We start from the raw sequence: 22,168 nt of genomic DNA on the forward strand, positions 1-22,168 counted from the left end.
AGTAAGATACTGGCCAAGGCTGCAGTTGCCTGAAAGTTTGACTAGAGTTTAACATTGCTTCAGACGCAGTGTACTCATGCAGTTCTTGTTGGGGAACTCTTGTAGTAAAGGCATTTGAGTTTCCTCATGACCCAGCAGCTAGCTAATTGAGAGAGAACAAGCTGAGTATGAGAGAAACCCATTGTCCTGACCTGAAAAGTATGGAGTCAGATATGTGAAGAAACAAAACTTGAATAGCAGAAACAGGCACATCTGGTTCACATAGGCAGTGGCTTTTATGCCCCTAGCTTTCACGTTCCCTTCCCCCTTCTCCTCATTATGTGCCATTCTCAATTGCCATCTTAGTTTTTGGTAAACTCACCTTTTCTGTGCATTCCTTTGTGGAGTGTTGCTTACTTAGCAGTTATTAAGTTCTAACATCTTATTCTCGGACTTTCTGGGTGGGGATTATTCTTTGTGGTTAAGCCCAGAATAACCGCTTTACTGGTCAGTAAATTTACATCCAAAGCCAAATGAAAGTGGACCATCTATTTCTTACAAGAGATAGCAAAGAAATCACAATGTCATTTTATGATCTAATCTTGAAACTGATACACAGTGACTTCTACCACATTCTGTTCCATAAGAGTGAGTCACTAAGTAGATCCCACTCTGAAGGGAAGGAGATTTAGGCTTCACATGAGAGAAAGAGAAAAGAAAACAAGAAGGTTGTGGGCATTTTAAAAAATTAGTACTGGTTCATAGTACATAGTGCTTATATTCCTTGTGAGGAATCTGTCCATGTACAGAATACATTTTAATTCCTTTCATCTCCTTTTCTTGCCTTCCCTCCATCTCCTTAAGTATCTACCTAAAGAAGTTAGGAAAAGAACAAATTAAATTTCAATAATTTTTAGTATTTTTCATTCTCAAAAAGTAGCATAAAGGGAAGAAAATAATGTGTGAATGATTAGATGATTATTTATGATTTGTTTTCCTTTCCTTTTACTGTAGTGGCTAAGAATTCTGGTTGAATAAAAGTAATAAACATTTTTTTCTTGTTTCCTGATCTCAAAGAAAAGCTCTCAGCATTTTATTATTGTTTTTGTTTGTTGCAGAATCCTTTGTAGATTCTCTACATAAAAAATCCAAAAGAACCTAGAAAGAAACAATCAGAATTAGTAATTTTAACAGCATTGTATTGTTGGATTAATTAGATCATTCTACAAATATCAGTCACACCTATTTATACCAGCAACCCATAATTAGGAAATGAAATTTATTTTTATTTTTTATTTTTTAGAGGGCTAGGGATTGAACTCAGGACCTTGTGCTTGGCAAGCAGATGCTTATGCTGCTGAGCTAAATCCCCAGCCCAGGCACTGAAATTTAAAAACAAGTACCATTTATAGTTATAATGAAATAGAATATATTCAATAGAAATAGAATGAAATAGAATAAACTCAATAGAACATGCATAAGAATATCATTAGAAATTGATAAAACATTGAAAGAAATGAAAAGAGCACTTAAAACACTTAAATATAAGAAGGATATACCATATTCACAGATTAGAGGACTTGCTATTTTTTTTTTTGTCTTGTTGAGACAGGTCTCACTCTGTGGTTCAGACTGTCCTATGGTTCACATTGTAGCCCAGGATGGTCTTAATTTTGCAATGATCCTCTTGCCTCAGCCTCCCAAGTGCTGGGATTACAGGTGTGTGCCACCACACTTGGCTAGGATTTGCTATTTTGAAGATAACTGTTCTCTCAAATTGAGTTACAGATTAGTACACTTACTATGAAACCTTCTTTCTTGCAGGTGCAACTTGACAAAATAATTGAGATAGATATCATAATGTCAAATAACCACAGAAATCTTGACAATAGCAAGATCACAGCATTTGGTGTATCAGCTATCAATATTTTTCATAAACTGGAAATACAAACAAATGAAGCAGAGATCCTAGGATAAGATCCATTCATATATGGAGATTTTACTTGCTTCAGAAGTTGTAGAGCAAGAAACAAAAGTTGCAAAAGCTCACTGTGTAACCCAGATTGGCTTTGAATTCACAGTGATCCTCCTGCTTCAGTCTCTCAAGTGCTGAGGTTACAAGTGTGTGCCACTATCCCCAGCTAGTGTTTCTTATTTTTTTGAGATAGGTTCTCACTGTGTAGTTCAAGTTTGCTTTGAATTCACTGTGTAGCCTAGGCTGGTATCAAACTTGTAGTGATCCTTCTACCTCAGCCTTTAATGAAATATTCAAGTTATGCATTTTTTCATATTTATTTACCATTTGTATTTCTTCATCAGAAGTGTATTCATCTCAGCTAGCCATTTTTGGATTGGTTCTTTAAATCTGGGAGGACTGATATATATATATTTTTTTAAAGTTCTTCATATGTTCTCCATAGTAATTCTTTGAGGAACAGCTGGCAAACTTTTTTTCCTATGTGTGGGTTGTCTCTTCACTCTGTTGGTGGTTTCTCTTGCTGTGCAAAAGCTTTTCAGTAGGGTGAGATCCCACTTTGTTATACTTCCTATGAAATCAGGGTTTTGTTCATGAAGTCTTTGCCTACACCAGTGTCTTCAAGAATTTTACTTACGCTATTTCCGGAAGATTTAAGGTTCTGTTTTAATATTAGAATCTTTGATCCATTCTGATTTTAGCTTAGTACCTGGTGAAAGATATGGGTCCAATTTTAATCTTTGGCATATGTAAAGCAAGTTTTTCTAGTAGCATTTATTAAAGAGGCTCTTTCTTCCAGTGAATGTGTTTAGCACCTTTGTCAAAGATAAGGTAGCTTAGTGTGTTGGAGTTGTTTCTGCATCTTCTAATCTTTGCATTGATCTTTGGGTCTGTTTTTGTTTTTGTTTTTGCCAGTACCACACTGTTTTTATCACAGTAGCTTTAAAGTATAATTTCAAGTCAGGGATTGCAGTGCCTCCTATCTTGCCTTTGTTGCCCAGGATTGCCTTTGCTATTCTAGGTCTCTGCTGGTTCCAGATGAATTTTAGGATTGTTTTCTCTCATTCTGTGAGATATGCTGTTGGAATTTTGATTGAGATTGCACTGAATCTGTGTGACAGTTTTGGAAGTATGGCCATTTTACTATATTGGTTCTTGCTACCCAAGAGCATGGGATATCTCTCCACTTTATAATATCCTTTTTGATCTCCTGTTTCAGAGTACTTTAGTTTTTAGTGTAGAGGTATTTACATCCTTTGTTAGATTGATTCCTAGGTATTTCTTTTTTGGGATGCTATTGTAGAAGGTATGGTTTCCCTATTTCTGTCTCAGTGTGTTTATTATTTTATACAGGAAGGCCATTGATTTTTGAGTGGTAACTTTGTAACCAGCTGTGTTACTAAATTTGCTTCTTAGATCTAAAAGTCTTTTGGTGGAGTTTTTGGGGGTCTTTTTTTTTTTTTTTTTTTTTGGTCTTTCTGAGACAATTTCAGTATGCAATTGAGGCTGGCCTTGGGCTTACTTTGTTGCCCAGGGTGGTTTCAAATTTGTGACAATCCTCCTGCCTCAGCCTCCTGAGTGCTAGGATTACAGGAGTGCGCCACCACACCCAGCCCAATATTAGTGTTTATTAAACCATTTTTTAGGGTAGAGGTCTAGCTATGCAGTTCAGGCTGCACTTGAGCTCACTTTGTAGCCCAGACTCACAATAATCTTCCTGCCTCAGCCTCCTGAGTACTGGAATTACAGGCGTGCACCACTACACCTAACTTTTTTTTGTTTGTTTTTGGGGTTTTTTTGGAACTAGGAATGGAACTCAGGACCTTGCACCTGCCAGGCATGTGCTGTGCCAGTGAGGTAAATCCTCAACTGGGGTATTCTAAGTAGATTATCAAGCCATCTGCAAATAACAGTAATTTAACTCCTTCCTTTCCTTTCTTTATTCTTTTTATTTCTTTCTCTTGTCTAATTGTTCTGGTTAAAGTTTTCAGGACTAGGTTGAATAAGAGTAGAGAGAGTGGACATCCTTAGTCTTATTCCTGATTTTAGAGTGAAAGCTTTCAGTTTGTGCCCATCTAGTATGATGTTGGCTGTTTGTTTGACATAGATTGCTTGTATCAGATTGAGATAAAGACCATCGATTTCAGTTTTCTGTAGAGTTTTTATCATGAATGGATGCTGGACTTTTTCAAAAGCTTTTTCTGCATCTATTGAGATGATCATGATGTTTTTCCTTGGCTCTTAATATGGTGCATTACATTTATGGATTTACATATGTTGAACCATCCCTGTATCCATGGGATAAATCCCACTCGATCATGGTGTACAATCTTTCTGATGACTTGCTGAAGTCTGTTTGCCAGTATATTATTGAGAATTGTTTCATGAATGTTGATTAGGGAGATTGATACATAATTCTCTTCCTTAGTTAGATCCTTCTCTGGTTTTGGAATCAGAGTAATGCTTGGCTTCCAGGAATAAATTTGGGAGTGTTGCTTCCCTTTTAATTTCATTAAAGAGTTTGAGAAGTAATGGTGTTAGGTCTTCACTAAATTTCTTGTTGAATTCAGCAGTGAATCTATAAAGGCCTGGACTTTCTTTGTTGATAGGGTTTTTTTGTTTTGTTTTGTTTTTTATTTTATTTAAAAGAAAAAGAGAAAAAACAAAACAAAACAAAGCAGTGTAAGGGTACAATTAATACAGAACTATAAAAACAAAACAGCAAGAAATCACCAGTTAATAGATTACAATTATCATATGTTGATAGGTTTTTAACTATATCTTCAATTTCATTTCTTAATACTGGCTTATTTAGGGTTTTAAAAAAATTTTTAATTTATTTATTTTTTGGTACCAGCGATCGTACTCATGACCTCACACTCATCAGGCAGGCACTTGTGCCACTGAGCTAAATTCTTGGATAATTTAGGATTTTTATATTGTCTTGATTCAGCTTTGGTAATTCATATGTATTTAGGAATCTGTCTATTCTGTATTTTCCATATTATTACAATATAAGTTTTCAAAGTAGCTATAGATGATTTTCTGGATTTCTTCAGTGTCTGTTGTGATTTTGCCCTTTTCATTCCTAATTGCATGTGTTTGAGTTTTCCTTTTTTTGATAAGGTCAGCTAAGGGTTTGTCAGTTTTATTTAATCTTTCAAAGAACCAACTCTTCGATTTGTTGCTTCTTTGTATTATTTTTTTAGTCTCCAATGTATTATTTTTTTAGTCTCCAATTTCTGCTCTGATCTTTGTAATTTCCTCCCTTGTACAAGCTTTGGCTTACCCTGCTCTTCCTTTTTTAGAAGTTTGAGGGTCAACATTAAGTTGTTTGTATATACTTGCTCTGTTTTTCTTTTGTGGTATTTACTGCTGTAAATTTCCCTCTTTATATATATATATATATTTTTTTTTTGGTCTTTTTTTTCGTTTTTTCGTTTTTATCGGTACCAGGGATCGAACTCATGACTGCCTGCTTGCAAGGCAGGTGCTTATGCCGCTGAGTCCCAGCCCCGTAAATTTCCCTCTTAAGACTGCTTTCATTGTGACCCACAGGTCCTAGTACCTTATTGTCATTATTGTTCAACTGTAGAAACTGTCTAATTTCTTCTGTGATCTATTGGTAATTCAATAAGATGCTGTTTAATTTCCATGTGTTCATGAAGTTCTTATGGTTTCCTTTGGCATGGATTTCCAATTTTGTTGCACTGTAGTCTGATAGTATGTATGAGATAATTTGAATTCCTTTGCATTTACTTAAGCATGTTCTATGAGCCAGTATTGGTCTATTTTGGAGAATGTCCCACGTGCAGCTGTGAAGAATGTGCATTCTGATGTTGTGGAGTGGAACGTTATAGACATTTACTAGGTCCGTTTGTTCAAAAGTTTGATTTAGAGCCAGGGGTTTGATTTAGGCTCAGCGACACAAGCACCTGCCTGGCAAATGCAAGGTCATGAGTTTGATCCCTGGCATATTGCCCCTCCCCAGTTTGATTTAGTTCTAATATTCGATTATTGATTTTTTTGTCTAGTTGATAAGTCTTTAATTTCTTATTTTTTTTTATTATGGAGAAAAAGAAAAAAATAGAAATCGGGTATAAGTTATACAGAATTTCAGAAAAAACAATAGGAAATCACTAGTTAATAGATTACATATTGTTATCTTAGAAATAGTTGTTCAAGTCACAAAATTAAAGCATATAAAGTGGACTTTCAAACAGTGAGACTAGAAAGAGTTTTGTTCAATGATCCAACAAAACTCAGTAAATTATCTATCTTAGACACTTAAATATGTATGTGGTTATATTCTTTAGAGCACTTTCTTTTCCTTTCTTTTGTACAATGACAATTACACATTTTGGGTTTTATTACTCCCACAGTTCTTACTACTTTTTTTTGAAGAGAGTAAAACCAAATTTGACATAACAGAACAGAGTCAGTCAAATCAGAAGGACGAACATAAAAGATAATGTAAAAACAAAATGTAAAAACAAAATCAACAATGGGTACCATACTACCTCTTGCTATCTTAAAAAGAATTTCCTAGATCATCAGTTATAATAAAATTAAACAAAACAGTAAGGAATAAAACCAAAACATTGGAAACATTACAGGGCTTTAAAAGAAGATAATAGTCAACCGGGATGGGTGTCATAATGAATCTTATTGTCTTTACAGTTGTTGCCTATACTTTCGAACTTGGTACTAGCAAGCAAAGCAGAATAGAGGAAAATCAGTCAAAGCAAGATGGTGAGGGCTATACAGGGTTTCAAATCAAATTAATAGGAAATCAAAGTGGGTTACTATAATGTATCCTGCTATTTTTTTATTTTTCCCTTAATTAAAAAGAATAGTTGATATGTCTTTATGTGACAGTGGGTTATTGAAGTCTCCCAATACAGTTATATGAAGGCTTATGTGATTTTTCATGTCCGTTAGTAATTGTTTTATATAGTTGAGTACACTGGTATTAGTTGCATATGTTTATGACTGTCATCTCTTCCTTTTGCATTGTTCCTTTTATAAGGATGTAATGACTTTCTTTGTCTCTCTTAATTAGTCTTGACTTGAGATTCACTTTATTTGCAAATAGAATAGCTACCCCTGCTTTTTCTGGGTTCCTGTCACATGAAATACTGGTTTTTTCCAGATCTGTGAATTTATTTTTGAATTAAATGTGTTTCTTATATGCAACATATTGTTGGATCTTGCTGCTGCTCTGCTTCCTCCTCTTCCTCTTCTTTCTTCTTCTTTTGTCTTTTTCTTTTTTATTGGTACCAGGGATCGAACTCCTTCTTTTGTCTTTTTGAGACAAGTCTTGCTATGTGGTTCAGGCTGGCCTTGGGCTCACTTTGTAGCCTAGGCTGGTCTTGAACTTGCAGCAATCCTCCCGCATCAGCCTCCTGAGTGCTAGGATTATAGGAGTGTGCCACCATGCCTAGTTTGGATCTATCTTCTTATCCATTCTGTGAGTCTGTGTCTTTTCACTGGTAAGTTGAGGCTTTATAACCAACATTGATGGTTAAAACTGATATGTATTGACTTATCCTTAACATGTTACTTTCCTGTTCCTGGCTGTTCTCTTTTTTTCCCTCCCTCTAATTATTTGTCTTCTCTGATAGATTCCTTCTGTTGGGGTTCTTGGAGCCATAGTCCTTATTATCTCTTTCTAGAATGACCTTCAGAACATTTTGGAGTGCTGGTTTGATATTCATAAATTTCCTCAGATATTCCTTGTCATGAAAGTACCTTTTTTCCCATCAATTTTGAAAGACAAGTTTTGTGGGGTACATCAATCTGGGTTGAAAGTTGTTTTTCTTTAGAATTTGGCAGTACTTCACTCCAAACTCTCCTTGACTTGAGAGTTTGTGCTGAGAAGTCAGCTGTAATTCTAATGGGCTTTCCTTTATAGGTGATTTGTTTCTTTTCTCTAACAGCTTTTAGGATTCTGTTCTTGTGTTGAATTCTGGAATCTTGACTATGATATGCCTGGCTGTATATTTGATATGCCTTGTTTACTTGCATGTCAAATTCTTTGTACCATGAAAATTTTCTGTCATGATGTCTGTGACATTTTAATGTCATTTGTGGTATTTCCTGCTTCTGCATTGACTCCAATTAATCTTAAGTTTCTCTTCTTTGTCTCATATAGTAGGTGTTGGATTGATTTCTCATGGTCCCTCACTATTTTTGAGAAATCTTTCTTTTCCTGGTCACTTTCTGCAAGCCTGTCTTCAGTATCTGAGATCCTGCCCTCACATTGGCCTAATCTGCTTTGAATGTTTTCAGTGGAGTTTTTATTCTCCAGGATAGCTGGTTGAATCTGCTTTATGGATTCCATTTTTTTCCTATGTTGAGCTTCCGTAGTTTTCTGAGGCTTGTCTATTTTTTGTCTATATCTGCTCCAATGTCACTGATCATGGTGTGTATTTTGGACAACATCTCTGTAGTTATCTGAGAGATTATTTCTGATTTCATTTTTTCCAGAGCCTTATTCAATTGCTTTGTTGTTTCCACTTGAGAGACCTGGTGGGGGGCTTTTAGATTGTCCCACCTCATTGACCCCTGAATTTGCCTTTGATGTACAGGATGTCTGAGTTGCATTTTTGCTTAAGTGTCTTCTCATTTTATTTTGTCTTTTTTTTTTTAGTTTAATTCCTGGTGTGATGCCTATAAGTTGCTCATGGTAGGTTGCCTTATTGGTAGTATTTAGGACCTTTAGGTGATGATTACTTTTCTGAGGTATCTTCCAGGTGTAGCTGTTTTTGGGTTCTGAGTCTATTGGAAGATCTTACCTCTTCAGTTTGTTAGAGATGAGAAGTTGTTGCTTATTTGGGCTAGTCCCTGGTTCTTTGGCACTCTGCCACTGTATTCTCTGTGACCCTTAGTTAATCTGAGTCATGGATTATCAGAATCAACATCTGTTTAGAACAGTTAGGTCAGTTTTGGCTGTAGTGGTACCTATAGCATCAAACAGCATAGAAAACAACTGAGTTACCCCTTAATTTGCAACTTTTAACCATTTGTGATTATATAACAAGCCAGGTAATTACACACAGTGTGTAAGTCTGTAATGTGTCAATTTTGCTCTTGGAGTTAAAATTTAAAATGGATTAAGTAGAAAATAGAGAAATAGAAGAAGAGAAAGAGATTAGAAGTAAGGTTGTAAGACAAAGCTGGATCATGCCAACTTGCAGAGACTGGTGCAGAAAACTGAAGGAAAAGAGATAAAAGGAACAGAGGAAGAGATAAAAGGAACAACAGAAACACTCACAAAGAGGTTAGGAACCACTTTCACACTCATATTTTATAGCAATGAAGGAGAAAGAGAAAAGAAAAACAGTCCACTTCCATGATTCTCTGATGTCACTACTAGACAATACGTGGAGTCCCAAATTGGGCCATTCTGTCCCAGTAAGCTACAGTTGCTTTATGGCAGAGTAGTGGATGACCTCAGCAGGCCTCCTGAGATCAGACTCACTTGGCTTGTCTCAGTCCAAGCACTTTCCACAGGTCTGCACCCAGTTAGGGGCTGCTAGAGGAAACCGGCAGCAGTTCTGGTTCTGGGCTTAGTCTCCGAAATAGCTCCCAGCTAATTATTCTCTCCCCATAGAAGGACCGAGTCCTCTGCACTCACCACCAGCCAGTGCAGTCCTCCTTGTCCATTGCTCCCCTCCACTGCCACATCTTTCTGCAAAGGCCTCTGGGGTTGCCAGCTATCACCATCACCTTGACTGTGTATCTCCAGGTTCAAATAGCTCCTCTCATGCAGTGAGTCCTATCTCAGGGAGAAGGCATCACCAGCTACTGCCTTCTTCATTGAAATTTTTCTTTTTGCCCTCTCTGTAGGCTTCAGTTCACACTTTAGATTCTTCTTGGGTCCAAAGGACCCACTTCCTTCCTTCCTTTCTGTCTTACTATGCTATATTCCAGCGTTTGGAGGGTGTCTCTCCGAGAGGCTATGTTCCCTGCTACCTACTGCTCTGCCGTCTTCAGGATTTTAGTTCTTAACCTGGGGGTAATACCTGGATGTTTGCTTAGCAGAAAATTATCAAGTTGTATTATTGTATGTGACTGTACTGTAAATGCTTTGTATTTTGTTATTTTATTTTTTAAAATGACTTTTCATCAGGCCAGAATGGGCTTCTGTAAGTGTATAATTAAGAAGTCTCCTCACAAGCCACAGCACTTAGAGCTCCCTTGTCAGAACTGTAACAACTGTTTGGAGGCAGAAATACTTAGAAATAAAGTAGATTATCCATAAGTTGGTTTAAAAAGAAGCTGGCGATTTCATTATTTATATAAAGGTTAATGAGTGAAGAACAACAGATTTTTCAGTGCTGTAGTTTTATGATAAAGATTGTTACAAAAAAGTTTGAAGACAGAACATTTGATTAGCATTGACCTATTTGTTTCTATGCTTTGATGCAAGGTGGGGGGCAAGGGTGGATGGAGAGAAGAAGCATTCACTGTTTTACAGTGGCTAAGAGAATATCCATCTGAAAATTTTTTATACATCTGAACTGGAATTAGTGTTACCACATATGAAATAAGACAGTTTTTTTTTTTTTACATTATTATTTTGAGCCAGGATCCTGCTATATAGTTTAGGCTGATTTTGAACTCATGGCAGTCCTCTTGCCTCAACCTCCTGAATATTAGGATTATCGGCATGTAACACCACACTCAGACCCAGAGTTTTAAAATTTATATATTTCTTACTCCCCACTGTCCAGATGCTCAAGAATTTAGTCTGTATTGATTTTAGTGTAATTCAAGACTTAACTTGAGTTTTAACAGCATAGTCTCCAAAAGTTTTTGACTGCTTTTCTGCCTTGTACAGTGTTGGAGCTAGAACTCCAGAGCTTCACACACTCTAGGTAAGCACTCTACCACTGAGCTTAGGCCTTTTTGAGACTGTCTTGCTAGAACTCCAGAGCTTCACACATGCTAGGTAAGCAGTCTACCACTGAGCTTAGGCCTTTTTGAGACTGTCTTGCTGAGTTGCTCAGCCTACACTCAAATTTGAGATCTTGTTTCCTCATTCTCCCAAAGAGCTAGTATTGCATGCATGGATCATCACACTTGTCTTAAAAGTTTTAATTTTTGGACCTACTGAATTGAATTGCTTTCCTGGTGTGTAGAATTTTTTGAGACTCTGAAGGGCAGTGAGTAGTAAAGAATTTTTAAAAAACTGTTTAGTTTGTCTCAGATGTTTGAGAACTATTTCCGAGCTAATGAGAGATGGCATTGGAACAGAAAGATGGGCCTTGAAATCAGTATCATACTGAGAAGATTTGTGAAAGGTAGGCTGACTGTCCCATCCAGACAACTTTGGAAGAACTGACAGAATTATAATTGGGAAAAGCAAACCTTTTTAACAGTTAAGACCCTCAATATTTCTTGGAACTCAAAATTAAAGCTTCGGGGGTAGGGATTTAGCTTAGCGGAGGAAGCGCTTGCCTGGCAAGTGTGAGGTAAAGAGTTCAATCCCCAGTACCAAAAAAAGTAAAGAAAACCTTATTCTGTTATGTCTGCTGGAAACTTGTGGAAATCAATTGTAGAGAACAAGATAGGATTTTTAATTGCTTAGCTGTGTCCTTAGTAAAAACTTTGATTCCATCAAGCTGTACCTGAAAAAACTCATTGTAGAAGTTGGGAAATCTCCTATGTTTAAGTGTTTTGTCTTACAAGGTGAGGAGCAGCATCCTTCAGAATACAGATGATGAAGCAAAGGAGAAAAGTAAGGAAAAAATAAAACAGCACTTAAGACTACACACAGAAGACCACACAGCTGGTCTTAGGGGTGTATGCCTGTAATCCCAGCACTTGGGAGGCTGAGACAAGAGGATTGCTAAGAGTGTGAGGCCAGCCTGCAATACGTAGTGAGTTCAAGACCAGTTTGAACTACCTAGTGAGACCCTGTCTCAAAAAAAAAAAAAAAAAAAAAAAAAAAATCCTAAAACGTCTGTAGGCAAAACAGAAATAATAAGCAGTTAAAAGACTCTTTTTTTGTTTAAAGACTATCTTAGGTTTTTTTTTTTTTTTTTTTTTTTTTTTTTGGTTGCTGAGACAAAATACCTGACACCCCAATTTTTTTTTCCCAAATCCATTTTATTTCAAGGAGAAAAATAAAAATAAATAAAAATTTCAAAACAAGTCAATTGGGAGCAACAGTGATCCATACATTGTGCATTGTCATCCCACTGAAAATTAAAGGAGGAAAGGTTTATGTAGCTCACAGTTTGAAGCAGGTTCACTTAATAGTTGGCTGGTTCCAAGGCAGGGTGCATGGCCGAGGAACATTAAAGAGGAGAAAACAGTTCATGGTAGACAGAAGTAGTAAGTCTAAGTGACTTTAACAGATTCTCTCTGCCACTTATATATTCCATCTAGGCTACTGGGATTCAGGTGGGTGCCAAACCCATCAGTGGACTGATGTAGTACTCACCCTTAATCCCAGCATCACACACTAAATCCAGCCACCTCTGAAAAAGCACTGCTTGAGGCTTCAGGGAACGTCTAGACATAAGCCATAACAAAGACCCACTTACAGATTTATCACTGAAGTGCAGACATTTTTTGAACATATAAATCACCATGGTCATTAAGATGGGTCAGAAGGCTAGTTGATGAGAGACTATATGCTTACAACCTACTGAGAGTGCTTGTGTTTTACAATTGGTAACAGAAAGTGGAAGTTATAATAGTGGTAGTAGTAATTAGAGCAAAATGGAAGGCTTTTAAAAAATAGCATTTTGACATTGTGTCATTTTAAATTTCCCATTTCTTATTTGCTCCGCTCTGAGCTTTAATCTCCATTATTTGTACATTCTTTTTGGTCTTAATAGATTTTGTAACCCACACTGTCATTTCCTTCATGTTTTAGAGGTAAATTGGCAGGAGAGAATGACCACCTAAGAAATAAAATTAGTGACATCTTTAGTTTTGAAGTTCTGCATGCAGTGTAGGCATTTCCTACTAAGTTTGGGTTTGTTTGGTTTTGTGTTTTGTTTTGTTTTGTTTGAGACAGAGTCTTGCTATGCAATTCAAGCTGACCTTGAACTCACTTTTTAGCCCAGGCTGGCGTCAAACTCACAGCAGTCCTCCTGCCTCAACCTCCCAAGTGCTGGGATTAGAGTCGTGTGCCACCAGACCCAGCTCCCACACCCAGCTCCTAGTAGTTCTTTAAACAGTAATTTTCTTTTCTTTATGATCTTATTTGTATAGTACGATTGTGGTTCCTACATTTCCCACTATTGTACATGAAGAAATAACTGTACTTGTAATTTTATTGATGATTTTACTATGGATTATTCTCCAAGTTGGTTTGAGAAGAAAAATTCCAGGAAATTGGTCACTTTCTTTTTATTGTCAAGTTTTGGATGTGTTCAGTTTAAAGGAGAATTTCAGATTGTTCAGTTACTTCCAGGTGTCACTTCTGCAACAGTTGCACTTGATGAGGCTCTACTCTTCAGTTTAGTTTTTAATATTTAAGAGCAAGATGAGACAAAATATAACCAGTGATAATCACATTTGTCAAGATATAGAGACCTCGGGCTGGGGATTTAGCTCAGCGGCATAAGTACCTGCCTTGCACTGATAAAAACAAACAAACAGAAAAAGATATAGAAACTTCTAGATTTCCTCATAGTGGGATGTTAGCTATATTTAATTGAGTATTACTCCTTTTGTCCCTTATTTGCATCTGGTAAAATGTGAATTATATTGTTACCCAACTTTATGTAGGAGTGGGGAATATCAGTAAGTTCGAGCAAGAATCTGAGATCCTCAGAAGCAAGGTGATATACCAAGGTACTGCTTAAAAATGGCGATTTGAGAATGTAGTTGATGAGTATTAATGTTGTATAACATCAAACTCAAACTCTGTTCTTGATTCTGCTGTAGAACTTAGAGTGGAGAAGAAATAGTACCACAGCTAATTTTCTCATCAACACAAAAGAGGTGTTTTTAGAGAGATTATAATTCATATTTTTCCTCATTTGTCAAAGGGATAATTTGCCATCTACATCTGTGAAAAGGAGTATAAGTTTAAAGCCACTCACAGTGTTTTGGTTTTATTTTGTTTTTAATTTTAATTTTATTTTATTTATCTGTACCATGAATGAAACTCACAACCTTGCGCTTAACTAGATTAAGTGCTTGAATCGCTGAGCTAAATCCCTGGTTCTGAGAGCCATAGAGTTTTAATTGCTGAATTCAAAGATACAAATCTACTAGCCTCGTGAAGCTGCTTAGACTGATTGCATGTATGGATTGAGTCCTCTCTCACTTTTTAAAATTTTGTTTCATTTGGCCATACTGGAACCTATGGCTTTCACAGTGAGGCTCCCCTCCCCACTCCCACCCTTGTCTTTTTTTTTTTTTTTTAAACTTATAGAGTCTTGTTATATTATTAACTTGCTCAGGCTGGGCTCAAATCTGGCAGTCTTCCTGTCTCAGCCTCCCACAGTGCCTAGATTACAGGTTTGTTCTGCCATGCCTGGCTCTCTCTATACTTCTGTCCAATGTAAGTAGGCTAGAACTAGGTACAGACCTTTCCATGAAGAAAAATCTAATGGGTAATCATCTGAAATAACTCTATTTCAGAGAGCCTTATGGTATGTTCACAAGATTAGCTCTGCTAAATATTATTATTATTTTGGAGGGGGTGGTACTAAGGATTGAACCAGGGCCTGGTATATTACTAAACTTCTTTAGATAGAATCTGAGATGGTTGATTTTTTAATAATCTCCAAACCCTAACAGTGTTATTATGAGAGTGTATCATGTGTATTTATTACAGTGCAGCTTGATAAACTAATATATAGTTGTTGTCATATTGGGATGGCCAATATATATCTTTTACTGGCGTCTTGCAATGGACTGTAAAACTGTAAGAGCAGGAACCATAGATGTGTTGTTGTTCATTATTGTGTCCTGCATGTTTAGTACCATACATGAGTGGGTGAGTATGCCTTTGAGACTCTGCTTTCGATTCTTTTGTGTATATAATCCCAGAAGTAGAATTCCAGGATCAAGTGATATTTCTATTTTTATTTATTTTACAAAACACAACCAAAATGTGTTTATTTAATATGCATTGCAGTGGCTTAGCCAAAGACTTCATTTCAAAAGCAAAACAAAAACACCACAGCTCGGGGGCTGGGGATTTAGCTCAGCAGCATAAGCGCCTGCCTTGCAAGCAGCAGTCGTGAGTTCGATCCCCGGTACCGATAAAAAGGAAAAAGACAAAAAACAAACAAACAAAAAACACCACAGCTCAAGATAGTGTTCTACACAGTAATCAAGAAAAGGACAGACTGGGGAAAAAATAAAAAGATACCACTGGATACTTGCTGATAGAACTGGGGGGGACCAGCGGCGACTGAAAAGATAAGTATGAAATATAAATGACCTTTATTTTGAGAATGTGGGGAGAGACACCCCCGACCCCCTGGGGCGTGGCATCTTCACCCCAGGGTTGGCGATCTCTCGGTGGAACACGTGAAGTGAGGCGCATAAGTAGCTTCGGCTTGGGGTGGAACCTAAGGGGGGTATTAGGGATGCACAGGTAGCCCATTGGTCTTTGTTTGGTGCCAGAGGTAGATTCCTAAGGGTGGGGGGAGATAGAGCTCTTTGGTTCTGGCTACCCTATCCGGCCTGGGCCAAAACCCTTTCACTTGCTTTGAGTAGCCTTCCTACAGGGACTTCTTAACTGTGGGATTTTTCCCTAGAGCTAGGCAACCTATGTATTCAAAGGCTGTCAGCGCAGCCTCTGGGTGGATGGCAAGAAGGTCCTGATGCCATACAGGGCAGGCTACTTGTCCTTGAGGATGTCCAGGCAGCTGTTGACCTGGGTGTCTATGTCAGGGTGGTATCAGGGAGTGAGAAACTTCACTGTGGACACCTTGTAAGTGTAGCCACTGGAAGCTGTAGGGAGTGCTTTTACCTCAGGTCTTGTGTAATCAAGAAAAGGACAGACTGGGGAAAAAATAAAAAGATACCACTGGATACTTGCTGATAGAACTGTGGGGGACCAGTGGGGGAACTGTGGCTGCCCTGTGGATGGCTCCTACCCATTTGAAAAGATCATTTGTCTCATTCAGGAAAGACAGAAATTCCTTTCTCAGCAAGGTATCATGAAGGTCATCAACTGCTATAGCTTCTGCCAGGGGGCCCAGGCAGTTCCCCGCTAGGCTATGGTCTTTTACAGTTAGAAGTGACACAGGCCTCAGGGTTCCAGTTCTGGGAGGCCATCCCTCTTGCACTAGCGGCGGGGTGGGGGGGTGGGGAGTTAAACTACAGTTGTTTTTTTGTTTTTTCTTTCATTTGGTTTTGTTTAGCAACTGTTTTTGTTTGTTTGTTTGTTTGTTTTTTTAAAGACTGGGTCTTGCTTTGTAGTGTAGGCTGGCTTTGAACTAACTATTTCAGGCTGGCCTCCAATTGGAGGCATTCTTCCTGCCTCTGCCTCCCAAGAGGTAATATAGGCATGCACTACTGTGCCTGGCCTATGTTAAATCATCTTTCTATACCAGGTCTCCTTTCAGTTGATAAAGACAAATGGGAGTTAATATATAGCTATCTGGGAGATTCAGGCCTAATACTGGGTTTGTGTAATAGTTGGTGTAACAGTAATGAAAATACTGGGCTTTTCATTTGAAAAAAGTCTAGAAATATGTAGTATTAAATGAGGTTAAATCTAAATTAAGGTTCATTGGTAATTAGCAAGCATAATTTCTCTTAAAATGGCTTAAGCTCTATTCCATAAGGAATGGCTTGAGGCAGAGACCAGTCAGACCACTGGGTTTATGTAAAGGCAGCATGGCGTGGGATTTATTGTGCAGGTAAGCAGGGCAAAAAGGCTGACTGGGGAGCAAAGAGAAGCAGGCCTTTCTTTACAAGGCTTGAAAAAAGGCAAGGGTCATTAGGTGAGAAGTCCTTAATAAACATCAGTGGTCAAAGTTCTTTGGATATCTTATGCCTCTGGGCAAAGTTCTTGAGATGTTCAGGGTAAATGTTTGGGTGTCTTCAGATGTCTGTGTGTTTGGGAGATTTTGTGCGCCATCTTATCTCTTCTGACATCCTGTGTTTGTCAAGAGCACCAGTGTTGAGCTGAGGACAATGCTTTTTCTGGCAGACAGCTTGATATTGGGAGGGGTCATGTTTGAATTGAGTGAGCCTTGCATATGCATGTCCTTCTTATAGTGCCAGAATGTTATCATTCTAACTTGTAAATGATCAGGCTTCCATAGCAACTTGAAGATATTTGGAAATATGATAAAAATGAAACTGTAAAAGAAGCTTCAGTAGAGAAAGGTTTGCCCTGTTCAGACAGTTGAATGCAGATGTCTTGCGCTCTGGGTGACTGATGTGGGGACAGCAATGTGCAGTGTATACCATTGTTGACCTCTGGTTATTGTGTTGAAATTTTTTTCTGTTTGAAATAAAATGGATTTGAAAAAAAAAGCATCAGTTAAAACATCTGTAATTGTAGCAAAATAATTTGGAAAATCTGCATTATATTTGTTTATTTATTGTTGTGTTATGTTACATTATTTTGGTACTGGGGATCAGACTCATGACCTTGCCAGGTAGGCGCTTATACCACTGAGCTAAATCCCTAGCCCTTATTTTTATTTTAAAGAGAATAAAACAACAAAGCCAGTCAGAACAGAAAATGAAAGCAATACAGAACTTCAAAACAAGACAGTAGGGAATCAACAATGGCTACCATAATGCCTCTTGCCTTCTTCAAAATATATTACTGTTTTTTAATACCCCTTTTCTCAAAATTTTCCCTTTTACTTGCTCTGTAGCAATTTTAATTCACAGTGTATTCCTAAGTAAGGTTCTTAGATTTTTTGGGTTTTTTTTTTTTTTTTTTGAGACAGGATCTCATTGTGTAGTTCAGGCTGGCATCAAACTTAAAGCAATCCTCTTGCCTCAGCCTCCTGAAAGCAAGGATTATAGGCATTCTCTACCACACCTAAGAGGTTCTTAAAATTTTATTTTATTTTTTGTCTTTTTGAGACCGAGTTTTACCATGCAGTTGAGGTTTTTAATGTTTATATCATCTAGGTGTAAAAATCTCAAGCTATAGGCTAGACTGTTACATCACAGCTTACATTTTACTTAAGATACCCCGATGATAAGTGTGCACATAAGAAATTGAAAAGCACTCTAACTGTTCTCTGAGATTGTACCTCATTTGATTAAAGGAAAGTTAGGGAGTATTAAGTTTAAGGTAATTTACTAATCAAACATTAATATGTGGAAACTGCTTAAATTACAGGTAATTTTTTTCTGTATAAGTATAGAGAAGAAAAGTACAGAGAAACAATCTTTTTGTAGTGTTTAACCAAATTTTCCCATAATATAAACCCACCTGAGGTATAATTTTATTTTGTCTATATTGCTTCTTGAGTGGTTTATTTGCTTAATATAAACTGAGATTATATCAGACACAAATGAAGGTCTTCATGGAGCTTATCATCTAAGAATATGTGTGGGTAGGGGCTGGGGATTTAGCTCAGCGGCATAAGCACCTGCCTTGCAAGCAGGCAGTCATGAGTTCAATCCCTGGTACCGATAAAAACGAAAAAGACCAAAAAAAAAAAAAAAAAAGAGTATGTGTGGGTGCAGCCTAGAAGATGAAATTACTTCCATATTATTTTATGATTAATATTACCATAAATTTCCATCCCTACTCAATATTTTCAGATTCTTTAGTGTTAAAATTTATCATGGAGAACTATTTGCAACATTTTTAGAGGGCCTTTTAAAATAAAGTAGGATAATTAAAAATAGTAATTGATTACAGTTGGGGCTGGGGATTTAGCTCAGTGGCATAAGCGCCTGCCTTGCAAGCAGGCAGTCGTGAGTTCGACCCCTGGTACCAATAAAAACGAAAAAGACAAAAAAAATTTTAAAAAAATAGTGATTGGGGCTGGAGGTTTAGCTCAGCGGCATAAGCGCCTACCTTGCAAGCAGGCAGTTGTGAGTTCAATCCCTGGTATCGATAAAAAGGAAAAAGACAAAATAAAATAAAATAAAATAAAATAAAATAAAAATAGTGATTACAGGACAGGTCTAATATAAGTAATGCATTTAGTGTTTTCCTCAGAAAGTACACTTTGCATTAAAATCAAATTTTATTTTAAAATTTTAACTCAATGTAGTTGCAAATTATCTAAACAATAGAACTAAATTTGTTGCTAGATGTGGTGGTGCATGCCTGTAATTCCCAGTGTTTAGGAGGCTGAAGAGGAAGATCACTGTGAGTTTAAGCCAGCCTGAACTGCGTTGTGAAATCCTGTCTCCAAAAAACCCTAAATCATTGTTAGTTGTTACATAGGAGAAAAGCGGTCATGCTTTTATTTTTGTATCGTGTTGAATATTCTTGTCCCTTCTCATTCTTTCAGATTCATCAGGATTCATTTTTGATTTGCAGTCCAATACTGTATTGGCCCAAGGAGGAGTTTTTGAGAACATGAAAGAGAAGGTAAGACTAAATTGTGGTAGACAACAAACTTGAATGTCATAGGAAAATTTAGGAACTAATCACTAGTTACTACAAACACCTTATGAACCAGGGTACAGTAGTGCATACCTATAATCCCAGATTGAGGCAGGAAGATTACTGCAAGTTGAAGCCCCTCTGGACTATATAACAAGACCCTGTTTCAGAAAACACAAAATAAAATGAAATAACAAGACAAAGCTTCATTATGAAAGTGAAATTTTTAGGAACTAGAACAAAATACCACTGTGTATCAGTGGGTGAGATTACTGTAATAGTGCTAAGGAATGTTGTAAACATAATTTTCTTTGCATATCTTTATCTGTATTCTAAATTTTGTTGAAGACATACATTAATGTCATAACAAATACGTATAATAGTTACCAATCTCATTTGGCAGCGTCCTTAAGGAGTAGCCTGTCTCATAGGATCCTCCTAATCATTTGTAGAACATTGGTTTTGCTTGTTGTGTTTTGTGTGCGTGTGTGTGTGTGTGTGTGTGTGTGTGTGTGTGTGTGTGTATTTTTGTTTTGTTTCGTTTTTGAGACAGAATCTTGCTATGTAGTCCAGGCTGGCCTCAAACTTGCAGCAGTCCGCCTGCTCACTCTTTCCAATGCTGAGATACAGATGTGTGACACTGTACCCATTTGTTTTGTTTTGCTTTGCTTTTTGTTTTTTTTTTTCTGTCTTTTTGAGACAGGGTTTCAGTATGCAATTCAGGCTGGCCTTGAACTCACTTTGTAGCCCAGGCTGGCCTTGAACTTTCAGCGATCCTCCTATCTCAGCCTCCTGAGTGCTGGGATTACAGGCATGCACCACCATGCCCAGTCACTACACTCATCTTGAAGAGTATTCTTAAGTCCAGGAAACTTCATACCAAGAAGAGCAAATTTTCTCAGTAGCATTCCTTTGGAAGAAAACAGATATTTTTTAGTATTAATGTAACCCATAGTGAGCTAAAACCTTCTTTAAGCTCTTATTTTAGAAAAATGTGCTGTGTTGATCCAGAATAAGGCAGGCCACTGTGCAAGAGGAAAACCAGAAATCTTTAACAATAACAAATAAAGACAATCCTTTTAGCTATGTATGGTGGTATTGTCTGTAATCTCAGTATTCTGGAGGCTGAGGCAGCAGGATTGCCATGTATTAGAGGCCAGCATCAGCTACATAGTAAGACCTGGCTAAAAAAACAAAACAAGGAAAGAAAAATAACATGTATTATTTTAAATGTATTACTAAACAAAAAAAGTAAAGGAAATCCATGGAGCCAAAACTACAGATGAGAATCAAAGACTAGAACAGCAACTGAAACTGGGTGACTGTGCCAATAGCAAATGAGTTTTACCACAGAGGACCAGAAGGCCTCTGTAATGTAGAAAGGATTGGATAGGTTTTATGCCAAGCATAGTAATCTCAGTACTTAGGAGGCTGACATAAGAGTATCACAGATTGTTCAAGATCAGCTTGGGTTACATAGTGAATTCAAGGCTAGCCTGAACTAAACAGGTGGGACCCATATCTAAAAAGAAAAAAAAAAAAAAAAAAAAAAAGGAGCAAGTCTTTTGTAAGGTCAGGATTTTAAAAATATTTCACCTTCAGAGAAATAATGAAAAAGAAAATCATCCCATTGATTTCCCTCTTTCATTTTCCCAACTTTATTCAGTTGTAGGTTCACAGCAGGGTTGGAGGTAGACACAAGGTGAGGCCTGATCTGTCTTGGAACCCCAGGGACTCTACACTCCATGCTCTATGAATGGGAAGGGGTACAAGGGGCTTAGAAGCCCTGGCAGAAGCCTGCATACAGAGGAGAAGGCAATGAGTGCCAGGGTCCTAGCCCATGCCCACATGAGAAGGGCTGATACTGGCCGAGATTGAGGCGTAGAGGGCACAAAGTGTCTGCTTCTTAGGAACCAAATGACCAAGGCTTTGCCCAGGACACAAGTCCATAGGGCAGCTAGGGAACACTCTGGGTACAGGGCTGTGCCACTCTCTGTTTTTCGCCTTTCGTGAGGAAAAGTCAGAGTCTGGCTTGGGCCAACCAGCTACCCTGTCCTGCCCCATCCCATCCTCGGTCATCAGAATAGCTTTGATGTCTGCTTGAAGATAAATGCGAGTCATCTTGATGTTGGCATTGTTCTTACAGGCATCAATGTTATTATGGGGCTGGCCTATAATGACTAAAAGTATACTCTTTAGGCCATAGCCCATGGTGAAGCTGAAAGCCTTTTCCATATTAATCCACTGCTTTAAGTAATCCTATGTACTGGTAAGCCCACACACTGGCATTGGCCTGGTAGCATGACTTAAACTTGCTTGATCTAAGAGACCTTCCTTTGCTATCCACACATTGGCAAGCATGACTGACTATCCACTAGGGCCTGAATAATCTTGCTGAGCTCTGTATAGAAGAGGGTAAGCTATGGATGGACTATAGGCTGGACATACATGTAACAGATAGACTTAGTCTCTGTGGTCCAGATGTTTAGCTTGAGGATGGGGAACTCAGTGATTTCCCCATGCACTCTAATCCCAACTGACCTGGCCTTTACTGGCTTTAAAAGTATATTCTTACTATTTATGGTTTTTGCTGTTGTTATTGTTGGGTTTTTGAGACAGGGTTTTGCTGTGTAACCCAGGCTGTCCTTGAAATCTCAGCAGTCCTCCTGCCTCAGCCTCCTACATGTTGGAAT

At 37.7% G+C, this 22,168-nt stretch overlaps 1 protein-coding gene across 6 annotated transcripts in view; it reads left to right on the forward strand.

The window, feature by feature from the left end:
• The window catches only part of Spats2 (spermatogenesis associated serine rich 2), a 111,908-nt gene that overhangs the window by 48,644 nt on the left and 41,096 nt on the right, over nt 1-22,168 (forward strand). For all 6 annotated transcript variants that reach the window (XM_063254703.1, XM_063254704.1, XM_063254701.1 and 3 more), the window contains one exon: nt 19,381-19,460. In XM_063254703.1, the coding sequence (XP_063110773.1) occupies nt 19,381-19,460 (80 nt within the window). The remainder of the gene's footprint in view (nt 1-19,380; nt 19,461-22,168) is intronic.

Source organism: Cavia porcellus, unplaced genomic scaffold (assembly GCF_034190915.1).
Source record: "Cavia porcellus strain 051 isolate PalLab524CR breed Dunkin Hartley unplaced genomic scaffold, mCavPor4.1 scaffold_8, whole genome shotgun sequence".
Lineage (NCBI taxonomy): Eukaryota > Metazoa > Chordata > Mammalia > Rodentia > Caviidae > Cavia > Cavia porcellus.